The 14,998-nt window shown below is 46.2% G+C and overlaps 1 protein-coding gene across 2 annotated transcripts in view; it reads right to left on the bottom strand.

Annotated features, from left to right (window-relative positions):
• The window catches only part of LOC122397039, an 87,884-nt gene that overhangs the window by 8,459 nt on the left and 64,427 nt on the right, over positions 1-14,998 (bottom strand). For both annotated transcript variants that reach the window (XM_043395866.1, XM_043395858.1), the window contains exons 8-11: positions 5,575-5,825; positions 3,656-3,903; positions 1,163-1,315; positions 853-998 (exon numbers count right to left, since the gene is read on the bottom strand). In XM_043395866.1, coding sequence (XP_043251801.1) covers positions 853-998; positions 1,163-1,315; positions 3,656-3,903; positions 5,575-5,825 — 798 coding nt within the window. The remainder of the gene's footprint in view (positions 1-852; positions 999-1,162; positions 1,316-3,655; positions 3,904-5,574; positions 5,826-14,998) is intronic.

Here is a 14,998-nt window from a genome sequence, read left to right on the forward strand (position 1 = left end):
GCGCGTATTTTCAATTTCGAGTTCGAAACGACAGCCGAAAAGAAGGAACAAACGTGAAAACGTAAAAACTCGACCGTCGAGAGCCGGGGTGCTGCCGCTTACCTAGAAAATATCGATCTATACCTCCCATGAGAATAAAAGAATAGTAAACGACGAACTACAATGTCTATAAACTTCGATTATAATCTAGATTAAAATTAGAAGCGTAGTATGTTCTTTTTTGTTGTCGATTTCGATTCACAGTCAGGTTATAGTGTGTGTGTGTGTGTTTTTTTTTGTTTTTTTTTTTTGTTTTTTTTACAACGACTTCTCCTCGCTTGCTTCGCTCGTGTGTTCGGGGTTCGATCCGTGACGGGGATGGAACTCCGTCGGTTGCGGTACAGATTTATTCGAACGTGGAGCGTGTTACCCGACGTACGTGTTTCGTCGCCGAGGGTTCGATCGCTTGGCACCGATTATGGGACTAAAACCGAGAACAAGATAAAAAGATTCCAATGGAAAACGAACACTGTGGCGAACGGAAACGATACGATGAGGGGGTTGGGAGTGAGGGGGGGTTCTCGAACAAAGGCAGACGGAAGGAAGAAACGATGATACCGCGATGATGAGGGGGCCGTTTGTGGGGAATAAAGAGAGAGAGAGTGAGAAGGAGAGGAATTTGTTGTTCGCGGTTGGACGTTGTGTCGAGAGCGGAGACGATGGGCGCGTGACCGCGCTCGCAGGAGGAAAAGAAACGAGTATTTTTTTCCGGCGCGTGAGAAACGAGCGGCGGGACAGAGATGTCTCGCGATCGCTCGTAATCGATGCTTTCTTTTTAATGAAAGGCAGTGGGGGGTGGAGCGACTCGCTCACCTGCAGTATCAGCGGATGCAGGTGTTGGCGCTGGTACCGGGGCGGCGGGGGTTGAATTTCGTGCCGCTCTTCTCCTCTCCTCCCCCTCCCGCAGTGCAGCTTGTTCCCGTGCCTGCCTTAGGCGATGCTCCTCCTCCAGTTTCAGTCTGAAACGAGATTCGTGTCGCCGTTTATAAACCGCGAAACGATCCAACGGACGCGCGACGAGGTAGGGAGGGGGTGGGTGGGACGCGCGAAAATTTTCGTCACGGACGTTCTCGCCGTTTCGTTGGAAGATCTCCTTTGGGGTTTCTTTTTTATTTTCACTTACCTCTCGTGTATCACGGGAGACATGAGTCCGAGGGATGCCGGTGGTAGCATGTCCGGATTATATCGTAGCCCGTACAGGGGGTACGATGGTAGCCCGGGAAACAACGGCTGTCTCAGCATTCCACACCGTTCCAAATACAACTGTTCCTCTAATCTGTCAATCATCAACGAAAGAACACGATTAAATTTAACATCCTACCGGGCAGAAATGGCGAACACTGATCGGGGACGGGAATATTAATTTATTTAACCCTCGAGTGGACTCTCAATCTCAGCTGAATTACCTTGCTTGATGTTGATTTTTATCAATTTAAAAAATAATCAACCAATGGATGATCATATTGACATATATTATACAATATTAGTTAACCCCTTAACGCTCATATTTTTCGGGTTAACCAAGAATGATCAGTTTTTTTTATTGGATTTGTTTCTAAAAATGCGGTTTTTGTTAATTACAATGTTGTATCCAACGTATAATTTGAAGGAAAATAAATGTTATCATCCCTTGAACCATTAGATTCAATAAATATCGTTTTTCAAAGCAGTCAGACTCGAACATGAACGTTAAGGGGTTAAGGGTTATTTAAGGGTTAAAATCTCTAAACATCGTGTGACTAAGATACTCGTGATTCAGGTTCTCAGCTAGAATTTAACCAAGAATGAAGAAAAGCAGAACATATTAGAAATTATCGCCCACCACAAGCAGCCAAATATAAATGAAAGTATGTTAATCAAAGATTATAATATCAATTGAATTAAAAATGTCCTCTGTGTTTCTGTGTTCGAATTTTATTCAATTATAGCGAGCACTTTGGATGAAAATAACATGGCTGCTGAAGTTCATTTAGCGTATATTCGTTCGTTTTATATGAAATTCAATTTTTTGGCGCAACAAAATCATTTGTGTCGCGTGTTCTCCTATTCCTCTATTAATATACCCTTTTACTGCAGTTTCACGAATATCGTGTATCGGGATATTTCCATATTTTTATAAAGACTTTTTAAGCATGATTGGAAAATATCGATTTAGCACGTTGACTGCCACGTTAGTTTTTAAACATATTGTACGTCAAATCAAAATGATCGAAAGTTTAAAGGTGTACTTATTGGTTTACATTACTTCTAATCAAAGGTTTAGAAATATTAATGATCCATCTAAGCGTTTCAATTAGTGTAAGCTTAAAGTGCCAGTCACCAAGTGATCACTATAGCTGTCAACGTGTTGATATCAATACTCTGAGTTATGATACATGACCCTGTACATAAGGACTTTAATCTATGAAGTTTGTAATCTCTCTACATAGGTGTAGTTTGAAAGCAATAAAAATGATGCACAAAGATTTACGCCTTTGGATTAATAGAGATCTTTGTCGGGCTTCTTGCTGCTAATGAAATCTATCTACGGTCGCAGATACTTTTTTTGTTCCCTTGAGAAGCTAGTCGCCTGAGAAATAATTAAAGATGGCGCGCTGCAGGCTATCGTTTTCTCTTTTTAATGCGTTCGCTCTGACACGTATGTGGGTCGGGGCTGACTCGACTCAATAAATATCGCCTATAGAATAAGTAATGTTTTCTAAAACTAAAAAAGACATATTGCAAGGATAATGAGCCGTGTCCAGAGACGTTGATTAGTCAGTTAACAGGAGTAACTGCTAGTAGACTCATTAGTAATTTTTTATCTGATTCTCCTAAGACCACATGACATCTCTCAACATAACTGTTTATTGGATAATGTGGTGAATAATATAAACGCCTGGTGGGAGGAGAGACTGGGTCCCAAGCGCCCATCGCTGCAAGGATTTTTTCTAATTCATCGATCTACGTATTTATCACAGTACAAAATCGCGATACAATAATTCCTCGTTTAATGACACAATTTCCGACAGGGTTACATAATCAGGGATTGCTTCGAACAATTATTTATGACTTTTCCAATTCAAACTGCCAGTAGATTGGTTGAGACAGGGAAGATTCTTATTCAGAAGTACATTTCCAATAACTAATAAATAGACTGCGGATGTTTATGCATTTATGGGAAATTTTAATCCTCAACAAACTACAGAATGCATTTAATATGCAAAATTATAAGAAACACTTAAAGTAAGATACGAATTATTATATTTAGGGGCTGAGACAGCCCTCTGCGAAGCTTCCGTTTCATTAATTCTATTAATAAAAATGTGAATTTGCATAAAGATCCGCAGTCTACTAATAAAGGACAAACAGCCTTTCTTTGATCACCCACAACACAGCAACTGTAACAGATTTTCATAAAAAATAGGTAGTGGAGCTCCAAGGAAACATACTGTTTTTGCCCCTAACAGTCTAATCCCTTTGAAGCGATTCCTTTGTGTTTGCTAGACCTGTGATGACTTCTCAGGAGCAAACAGCCGAGCCCAAAGGGTCGAAGATGACTTCACCAAGGTGGTATTGAATTGTTTAACTATTAAACGAGGAATTATCGTCGCGATGGCTAGCGTCGCGAAATTACCTATAAGCGTGTTGGAGGTGTGGCGGTGGATAGAGACCGTGGTGGTAGTGACTGTAGGCCGCAGGGTCCAAGGCAAAGGCCGGCGGAGCATGAGCCGGATGATGCTCGGGCCGGTACGGCTGAAAGCCAGAACGCGCCAGCAATTCGGAAGCTGCGGCTGTTACGCTGTGGTTGCTGGTGTCCGCTGGCCTGGCGGTCGTGTACAAGGAGGGAGTCTCTTCTGGTCTTCTCTCGTGGGTGGATCGTTCCTAAAATACAAACGCCACGTGGTTATCAATCGTCACCATTTTCTAATCGCCTGCATCAACCGCTCAGAAAGGGTCTGGGTTAGGTCTGGGTCAGGTCTGGGTTAGATCTGGGTTAGATCTGTGTTAGGTCTGGGTTAGGTTAGTGTTAGATCTGGGTTAGGTCTGGGTTAGATCTGGGTTAGATCTGGGTTAGGTCTGGTTTAGATCTGGGTTAGGTCTGGTTTAGATCTGGGTTAGATCTGGGTTAGATCTGTGTTAGGTCTGTGTTAGGTCTGTGTTAGGTTAGTGTTAGATCTGTGTTAGGTCTATGTTAGGTCTGGGTTAGGTCTGGATTAGATCTGGGATAGATCTGGGTTAGATCTGGGTTAGGTCTGGATTAGAAAGGGGAAGGGGAACTACACATGGTCAACTTTCATTAGATTTGAGACTCAATTTACGCACGTTAACGGGACTCTACTAATAATAAATTTTTTAATAATTTCTTTCTGGTTCGACAAGCAAAAAAAGAAAATGAGGATTCTTGGGTGTATTCGAACAAGCAACGAATCGCTTCCCCTCGCGTAATAATTCGCTTCGTTTCGGTTCACGTTCATCCCCCTTAGCGTTCGAACGTTACGAAACGCATTCAGTTTATCGCAAAGTCTCGCTACGAAGTCGCGGAGCGAACCGGCGATGAGTTGCCGCTCGGATGAGCTCACCATGGAAATTGGCAGGAAAGACGTACCTCCGGTCGCTCCGTAACATCGAGGCGAGGTTTATACAGGCCGGTCCAAAATAGATGGCTCGATCCACGTGAAAATAAATTCTATTCCCGCGTTTCGGTAACCTCGACATCATACTATCCATAATCTTCATAATATATCGCTGTTATTATAGAAAATAACGCTAACGCGTGAACAACAGAACGTGTAAACTGTTTACGTCAATCCTCGACTGGACTCTCAATCTTAACCAAATTATTTTACTTAACGTTAACGCGTTCGCTGTCTGGTCTCTCAGCGGTGTATTCAAAAACGTGGCGCTATGACGCGTATATGGGTCACGGGCAGTGAACGTGCCAACTTTTATCAAATTGGTAAATTGTACATGCATTAACACTAGATTCACGCAAGCCATATTTAAAATTTGCAAAACCTGTAAATATTATTTTTTAACAACTTATGTTGAATTTGATTGATGCAATGGCATGAATGCATATTCTAATTAAAAGAAAAATCGTATTGCAAGGTATCGATAAATATACGTGCAATCAATGCCCGTAAATCTAGTGTTAAATATTAATTTAAATTTGCAATATTCAAGGGTTAAAATAGAAAATAAACACCACTGTCAGCTCATAATTACAAAATTAAGAATCTATACCCGATACAATTGCAACTAAATTTTGATAAGTCGTGCTCGTACAGTTGGGAATTATTTAAACAAATTTCAAGTTGCATGATCGCGAGTGGTAGGATATTTTTCTGTCGGTTGTCCCGTACGGGGAATCGGACGGTTACGTGGTGGTAAAGGTGGTTGTGGCGGCCTGCTCGGGAGGGAAAGGTTGCAGGGACCTTTTGTTAGGTCCCCAAAAGTGGACAGGCTACACACGTTTAGTCGGTCGCGCGAGAGCGGATAATGGGAGAAAAAAGGGGGACACACAGGTCGTCGGATCGTCGGGCGATTACTCACCCTGGCAGGGGAAGGACCTCTGACCAGAGGAGGCGGTGCTCGATTCTTGGGACTCGCGCGGGGCTCTTCTTCCTGAGGTGCTGGGCCTGCCTGCTTAGCCAGGTTCCTTAGAGCGGCGGCGAAGCTTCTGCTGTTCTGCTGAGCACCTGGACCGGGGCCAGGGGTATGACCCTGAGGTAAAACACCGGAACTGGGTCTGTGAGACTTGCTGGCCGTGGTGGGTTGCGCTTTGGTGCTGGCAGGCTGGAGACCTGAAAGAGGTCGAGAGATCAATGAGACGGGTCCTTCTGGGCCTACCCTTGCGAATATATCGCTTAACATTCATGCTACCACGTGTTCTCGCTAATTCTCGTGAGACCCGTACGCGTGAATAGAAATATAGAGTCTTTTATTCTTTTCAAATGCATTTTTCATTCTCAGAAACACGCGTCGATCGGATCAGGCTTCTCATGTTTTTGCTATAAAGACGCGTCTATTGTTAACGTCGAAGAAATATTGTTCGATTATCTCAATAAACGACACGATTAACACATTGACTGCCACGTCACCCATATATGGGTGACATGAATTTACACTGATGAGCTGAGGAAATTGTTTCTCAAGATTAGATCTTAAAGAAAATAAATCTTGATAGGATACTTAAATTTTAAAGAGGCTGTAAAAATAAGTTCTACGACAAATTGTGGATATGCTAGTTTCCAAATGTCCAAAAAAAAGAGTATCGTTTTCGCAGACAATTTGAGGGGTTTATTCTGGCAATCAACGTGTTAAAGCAGGTTAAAACGATCTACGAGGCAGCAGGAAAGGTATCTTATCGCGAGCAAGGATACATATTTTTCCCCGCGGGGCTCGGAGGTCGTCGTACAGAAAAACGCGAAAAAGTTGTCGGATGGGAATTAATTATTCCTGCATATCGTGCGAGGAACAGCCACGAAACCCGCGCATAATTGTTTAATAACGCGTTACGCCGTGCAGTCGATGGGCAGAAAAAACGTGCAGAATGCAAATAACGTGTCGATAAATTATCCATCGATCTGAATCGATTCTCTCAGCGAACGTAGATTTTGACCTTTCGCGAGTGTTACACTTGTCGATAGTTAGGCGTCCTTGCTGTTATAATTACGATGATCCAATCGCGATCGATCAAATAAACTTTTTTAACCCGGAAGTTACGTATCTGTTATCTACTCTGGCTTCCAAACAATCTTATAACAACTAGGTACAGTCTCGAACTCTGTATAAGATCCAAAGTCACATCCTAATACATGTAAACGTGTTAACATCGTGATCTATTAATTTACACCCCCTTTGTCGGTATCTATCGATGGTCTTAGGGGTGTAATTGGTACACGCGGGGGTTTACGATAGAATTTTTCGAAACAAAACGCGACAACGAAGGGGGGTTGCAATTAATTCGGTTTTAGCGAGTCTGTAACCGTGCATCCACCCTTTCTTTGCAACGATATTTTAATACCCGCGTTGTCTGGCCGGATTTAAACGTGGCGGGGTCTTCCTATTAAAATAAAGTCGATACATAGTCGGATGAATGTAACCGTCGACCTCTTTGATCTCGGTTTTTCTGAAACGGAATGCATAATTCGCTGCCGCGATTACGATAACCACGAGGTGGGTGGGGAGGGTGTGGGGAAGCATTAGTCCGCGCGATAATAGCGTATCGTTCGAGCGCCGACAGACATTAATTATTTTCTACGATCGCGGACGTAACATAAATTGCAGTTTTTAATCCGTCGCGCGGGAACGTGACAACCCGACAATAAGGCAATAACTCTGCACGGCACGGGGTAATTACAAATTGCTCCCGTCGATATTTTTCAACATGGTCGCGCGCCGTTTCTGCGTATACCATTTCCCTCGTAATTACGCGAACCAAAGTCCCCCGCCTAATCGTTCAGACGCCTCGCGAGGCGTTCTTCACCCGTTCGTTTTTGCGATCTCAAGGTTGGCAGGCTTATTAAAATAAAATTTTTTTCCAACTCCGCCTTCGACGGAACGATTATTGCACTCTTCAATTTTTTTTTGTTCACCTATCGACGACTGCTTAATTAATTTGCAACATGCATTGAAAAGGGTTGCAGAGTGTGCAACAAATATATTTTTTATTTAAATTAATTTAGAAATTCCAAATTGGTGCAAGAATTAAAGGATTAACACACGTTCACTGTCCGATCTCTCAGCGACGTATCTAATAGCGTGGTGATATGACCCATATACGGATCACGGACAGTGAACGTGTAAAAGGACCCAATTTTTCGCCATACAACGAGACACTACTGCAAGTCGTTGGATCCAAGAACGATATATACAATTATGCAAGATACAATCCACCGATTACCGAGGAAAGAACGCAGATACCGTGGCGGCTAAAGATAGTGATTAATGGAGACCGGAAGGGTCCTTAAAAGGAACAAAATTCCTCCTCGGAGGTTTCTTTGATCTCCGGGGCGGGCTTTTCGCGGCGCTGGGCGCGATTCGATCTCTATCGAGACGACATCGGATCGCGAATCCATTCTTCTTCTGGCCCCCTTTTTTCCCCCTCGATCCGCTTCCTCTTCCACTTTTCTTTTTTTATATAAATCAAGGACGAGGCCAGGACACGTCGGCATCCGGGTGGTCCTTTGTCCGGGACGGTGATCGACGAAGACATCGGGAGCAAACGGTCCTCTCTCTCTCCTCTCTCTTGTACTCTCCCATCCAGTTAAAACGAGAAAACAAGGACGGAGGAGGATACCAGAGGACGGTTTTCACCCTCCATTCAATTCCTCGTCAGCATCGCGCCGCACACACCGTCGTCTCCTCTCGACGGACACGCGACTCTGCCTCCCCATCCCCCCGTGTCTCGTTTCTCCCCCTCTTCCCCCAACCCGCGAGAAAACGTTCGACTTCGGAACGCGATTTCTTTTCACTCGTATTCCCGTCGTCGTCTTAATAACCTTTCTTTTCACCCCACGGTCCTCCAGGCCCCTTTCCCGCCCCGTGGAACAAACAAGCGGGGGCGAGGGAGGCCCAGGATGATCGAAACTCGAAACGAATCGCAGCGGGAGGCATATTTTACCGCGTTGCTTTTAATATCGCGAGCATTCTTCCTCGACGTTATTGGTTTTTCGCTCTTCTTTACCCCTTCGATGCCATTTTGGTACAGCTTCCAGACAATCTGCATAGTGTCTTTATGCTCATTCCCGATCAGAAAGATAGCACACGTGTGCGTAGAGTCAGAGAATTCATTAGAATGGTGCATGACGATCCTAGTAATTCTTCCTCGATATTATTGCTTTCACTCACGCCATTTTGGTACAGTTTCGGTGCGTTTCTGTTTATTTCCAATCAAAAAGACAGTCCACGCGTGCATAGAGCGAAGAATTCGCACGAAGATCCCATCGAAACGGTTAACAATCGCGTTCCCGTTCGTAATATCCCGAAAGTCGACGTAGCTGGAGGGGTTGGTTCGACGATTCCTGGCGGAGGGACGTTTGACCCCTCGTTAGGAGCGGAAAAAACTAGCGTGGACGTTGCTCTTGAACGCAGACGAGGTGGCGAAGGGAGCGGGGCGCGGGGGGCCAGGGAACAGAGCAAAGAGAAAGCGAGATTCACCCACGCGGGGGCGGGTTTGACTCGACGTCGGAAGCACAAGGATTCCCTCAGCGAGTGGAAAGGGTGTAGGGGGGTGGTGTTAAGCGGCTTACAGTCTGTTACCATGGTAACGCCACACCACTAAGACAGGAAGAGCCTGAATCCCCCAGCCTGCTACAGTCCCTGCGACCCTCCGTGTACCGTGTACCGTCCCCCTCCCGCATCCACCCTGCATCGAGAAGAACGAGGGAGAAAAGCCAGAGCCAGCCCGCGACGCCAGGAGAAACGTCGACGACGGATAAAGAGGGGAAGGGATTACGCCACTAACTCTGTTTTTACACCAAAGTGTTTTCACCGAGCTCCTACGATACGTACAGGCCACCCTGTAATTCGCGACCGATTCCACGACTTGCCAAACCGATTTCACGGAGCCTCGTTTAACCCTTTCAGCCACGAAACGCGTGGAAGAGCCAGACTAGAGATTCTGAGGCGAGCTTCGACCGTAGACATTTCTTTCAGGGTGCTTTTTACCCCATTTTTGTACAGAGTCGATTTTGGGGCGAGTCTAGGTAATATGACGACCACATATTTTGTCGAGCATCCCTCTGAAGCTGAATCAAAATTATTCTTTCGCTTCTCTCGCGTATCGTCGAGTGCTCAGCGAAGTAATGGTTGCATTTTTTTGATCGGAGCCCGTCGTCGATCGCGCCCGGAGGATCGAGATGTCGTTTTCCCCGGTAAAATTGTGAAACGAAAACGTTTCACGCTCGATAACCCGACGTTACGCGACGCGAAGAGTGACGGGACGCTCGAGGGAGCGATAAAGCACGATTTCCCCCGGCAGCGACGTAGAAAACTTCGCTCTTCGAAGCTTTAAGGATCAATCTTAAAGGCGGGATCCTGAAAGTTTGCACGCGAAGCTTGAGAATACAAAGCTTTAAGACTCCGCCTTCGAGGCTTCGAGCTCGTGGCCCCCTGCTTATTTAGAGCCCTAACGGTATACAAAAATCTCTCTTTTTTTCCTAAATCGAACATTTGCACTTCGTGGTTTAATTTGTTCCGGGGGAATCGAATTCTGAATACATCCAGTTTTTAATCATCGAAACGAAGCGGCGAAATAATCAGAGAGTTCGAACCGAGGCCGCGTAACACACATTTTTCGAAACTGCGTCGAAACGACGAACAATAGACTCGGTTCGTTTTTTTATCGACGGTGTAAAGAGAGAATCGGGCGTATATTTTCCATCGAACGGCCGCTGGAAACGATCAAAATTTCTACCGCGAGTATCGCGACACGCTTCCCGCGTTCGATCCACGGGAATAATGCGCGACGGGCATCAAAATACGAAACGGCGAGCATGAAACACGGTCTCGCCGAGAATCGAGACAAAACGCGTCGACGAACAGAGAAACGAGCGGAATTCGCAAGCGCGATGGAACGTTCGATCGACGAAAAACGGTGTGTATCCAGGCTCGGAGGATACCCTTTTACCTTTCGGATCGCTTGTACTTTCTTCGGATGGAAGACGAGGGTGACACGCGCGACTTTGTCCCTCCCCCGGTCGAAAAACGATAAACAACAGGTGGGATAAATTCCACAACGCGAAACTCTGTCTGACAAACGTCGAAGATAGAATTCGTCCCACTGTTGCTCTAAAATACTGTTTTTAAAACTTCTACTCGAAATATAACGTTGCCTTCGATGAACTCCAAATTAACCATTCTGGTGGCAGACAGATTCACCTCCATATTTAGCGAAGCGGTTTAAATATTTCACTCGAAATTCTTCGATCGACTTTGCTATAATTTCACCATTCGTTACGTTGATATTCCTACAGAAAATTGAAATAAATCGTCTATCAAGAGTCTATCAATACTTTCTATCAAATCTCCCTCCCAGAACTATAATTAAAAATAGTCCTCTTCATCGTAAAAACCTCACCAGCTTCGTAAGAATACTCTATCAAGTATACCCTGTGAAATACAACGAGAAAGAACGACTCTAGGACCCAGATTCGCGAGCTACCTCGTTAAAGCGCTCCCAGTGGCGTCGAACTCGAGCGCTTTATCGAGTTCTCGCTCGAATTCCACCGTTGGGTATCAGGAACGACTAGTTTCCAAGCTCGGAGGGGGAAAACGAGACGCTTGCAGAGGATGAAATTATTATCCGCGCGCAAAAAAGTCAAAGGGCTCCCCTTCTGGATGGGATTGACCTCGGTTTTTCCCTTCGTCGTTGGATTTCTGCCCGTTCGCGGAAAAAACACGAGGGCCCACGGTCGCCGGGGATTCCATCGAGCGTCCGGGAATATTTCCTGGCCGCTGGTGCCAAAGTTTCGAGTGGTCTGCGGCCGCACGCCCGTCACCCGCGATCGTTCCCTCCCCCTCGATCGGGGCTGCGCGAGTTTCGAATTCCGGGGTCCATTGGCGTCTCCGCGGATCGAATTAGAAAGAAGAACCAGACGCGAGTTAATCGTAGGTGGACTATCGATCGAGCGTCGGAAAGAAATTAAAGCGAGAAAGGGGGGAAACGTGCTCGAACGCAGCTGACGTCGAAAATTCTGAAACTCGACGAGGCGGGATTGCAGAGGCTGGGCGGGATATATAGACGCGCGGTTTCGCGTCCCACCGAATTCTCGAGCGTCGTAAATTCCGAGCAATATGCGCGTATTACGCCTGGCGTCGAGATTCTCGCGTTCGATGCGCGGAGATATACCTATACAGGGTGTCCCGCGTGTTTGCCACTCCATTTTGCGTTTATTTATTATCCCTGTAGAGAATTCAAAGACGTTCGAATCCGATGTAGCAAGAGGATGTGTGAATATCTTGGAAGCGTTTGAATTTTGTCTCGTGTGTTTACGCGTATTATAATGTCTGATAGAGATATTTAGCTGTGTTTCTCGCGAATCACCCTGTACACAGCGTGCAAGAGAATACGCGGCAAATGGAGGACGTCGAAAGAGAAAGAGATCTCTGTAAGGGTGGCAAGGACGCTCCGGCCAACGACGCGATATTAAAACGCAGTAGGAGAAAGAGACGCGGTCCGCCTTCTTGGCGGGATGAAGTTCTTTCCCGTCATACTCGAGGAGAAATCGACCATTGTACAATAAACCCTCGATTTAATGGCGTTCGGATTTAATGGACAGAATTCAACGATTCTGTGCCGGTGCATTCTTAAATTATGCGTCGTTCGGATCGTTCTCGCGGTATTCGAAGTACCTTCCTCAGCCATCGATGTTTGTAAACCTGTGTTGATTTACGTAAGTACTTACGAGCTTGAAGAAAAGTTGACCAACAAATTGTCGAAGCTTTTTTATCTAAGAAAAATCTTGCAGACTGCCAACGCTAATTGCTTGGAGCACAAAGGGTTGAAATTGGATAATTGTGTTATTCTCGACCCACCGCTGTGGAACCTCGTTCTTTGCATCGTGTCAACAAGTGGAGGGGATGGTCGCTAAGCAACAAGTAGAGAAACTGCTCGTTCCAGGGTCCAATTTCGTGCAATGATCGAGGTTCTACTGCATCGAACAGAAACTGTTCTTCCTCCTATTCATTTGGAAACAGCAGTGCATCCACTTCGATGCCAGAGTCCAGCAATCATTACTGTAATTCTAGACGCGAAAATAAAATTAGAAGAGAATGAAATTGGAAACCTAAACCAACAACCGAGGTCTGTCTTCGTAAACGCCGGTGGACGCCAGAGGTTTCACGGAAATCGAGTTAACGTCTTCTCCAACCCTTTCCAAGGGGATAAGGAAACGCGTCACCGAGGGGCGGAAGACGGAACTGCTGATAATCCGATCAAACCCCCTCGAGTAGACCGTTTAAACGATTCGATAAGTCGACGGGATCGTCGTTACGACGTTCCCGTAACAACGTTCGTCGTTTTATCGGGGTCCTCCGATCCGTTCCCCATTCGACGCACGTGAACGAGAAGACGGGGAGGGGGGGTAGGGGGTCGAAAACAGGAAGAACGGAGCGAGTAAACGAGACGACCCAACGCCACCCTTCGCGTCTGGATCGTGGTTGACCTTTTCCCCGCTTAAGCCCCTGAACTCTTGGTACCCTTCGGCGCGGCTCGGTCACCGGGAAGCCAAGTTTCGCGGCGAAAAAATCGATACCGGAAGAACCGAGCCACGACGAATCGCGGAAAGGGGAAACGACCTGCCGGTTAGAGGGCGTGCAACCCCCGAAAACGACGAACCGCCGGGAAATCGGACGAATTACACCGAGAGGATCGACCTACGGACACGCGTTCGCTCGCCTCCGCGCTTGGAAACGAAACATCGATCGCCACCGAGACGGAAGCGTGTCATTTTGCGGCGTATCCGCCGCGTTAAGGCTTCCGTACACCACCACGGGCTTTATGACGCGGCCTGGAAACAGATACCACAGATTTCAACCTATCGTACGTTAGTAGATTCTATTTTACAGGGTGGAAACGTTTCTCCATTCATTGGATGTTATTCGACTAGGCTGGAGGATACTTAGACACGGAAATACATTTGTTATCGTTAACTTGTGGCTATCATTTATTTTATTCCTTCTCCGAATCACAGGATCATCTACAGTAACAAAGAACACGATAAGCGTTACTCTCGCGTTGCTAACAATGTCTGCCTGTTATTCAAATGGTAAAATAGCCTACTTGTAACTATCTAAATGTACTAGTTTCGGGGGTGTATTTTAAAGAGTTCCCCTTTTCATAAATATTGAAAATTAGTTTCACGTAGAATGAATCGATTTTAGGACCTCTAGACACTCTTTGCTCCTCTCGATGAGTACAATGAGCCCTCAAAATGATGAACCCTGCATGTACACTCGTACCTCCCTAAATTCACTACTTTCGATGCTACATTTTAAAGAGTCTCCCCCTTCATAAATATCAAAAGTTAATTTCGAAAGAATCGACTTCAAGATGTAGTGTTCACCCAGACACTGTTTACTCAAAAACGACGAACCCTGTGTACTTCTCATGTACCGACACTTTTTTAAAAAGGGTTGTAGAGGTCATGGGTTAGAAAGGAGCCGGGTTAGCGCTAGGATTTGTGGACTTCTAGCAGCAGGGTAGGGCCAGAGACCAGGAGGGTCCCTTTTTGTTCGGTGGACGGTGGCTTTGTGCGGTCGGGAACAATCACCGGTGACGGGAGTCGTTGGTCCACCCTCTGCCCTTCCGTCACTCGAAACCACTCATCGCTGCCCCGTCCCCCATATTTTTCCGTCGCTAGGTGGGCGCGTGTAAATTGCAGCTTTTACAAAGGGTTGCCCACACGCAGTTAGATCAACATCTGTCGCGCGGGGGGTGCACGAATGGCCATCGATTCCACGGGTCGCGTGAAATCGAGGTCGGAAGGACGCCGGGCGTCATCGAGCCAACCCCTCCTGTCAGCGATCGGCCTGTTACCGGATCGCGGAAATAAAAGTTTCGGGGAGTGCCCGTTTTATCCGGCCCGCTGGTCAAACCCTATTGGGAAGTTGAGCAATTGATTCGCCCCGATCGGCCGTCGCGTTTATCTCGACCTCCGACCATCCGTATTTTCACCGTTCCTGATATCGATAACGCGTTGCAGAAGATACCCCGGAACGAACCCGTTGCCGTTTCGACTCCCTTCTCCACATGCGATCCGTTCGATTAAAGCGCGCGATCAATTTGCCGTCGTTCTCCTCTTCTTCCACGGAACGATACACGCCCTGGATCGCGTTAAAAATATTTCGATTCCGACGTTGGCCAAGAAAACCGAAGAAAAAAAAACCACTCGTTCCCGTGGAGATCGCGAGGGTGTGAAACGCCATTGGTAAAATTCTCGTTCGAATAACCCGAGAACGCCGTGGAGATCTG

This window comes from Colletes gigas, unplaced genomic scaffold, assembly GCF_013123115.1.
Source record: "Colletes gigas isolate AHSC1104 unplaced genomic scaffold, ASM1312311v1 Colletes_gigas_Sc00001, whole genome shotgun sequence".
Taxonomy (NCBI): Eukaryota; Metazoa; Arthropoda; class Insecta; order Hymenoptera; family Colletidae; genus Colletes; species Colletes gigas.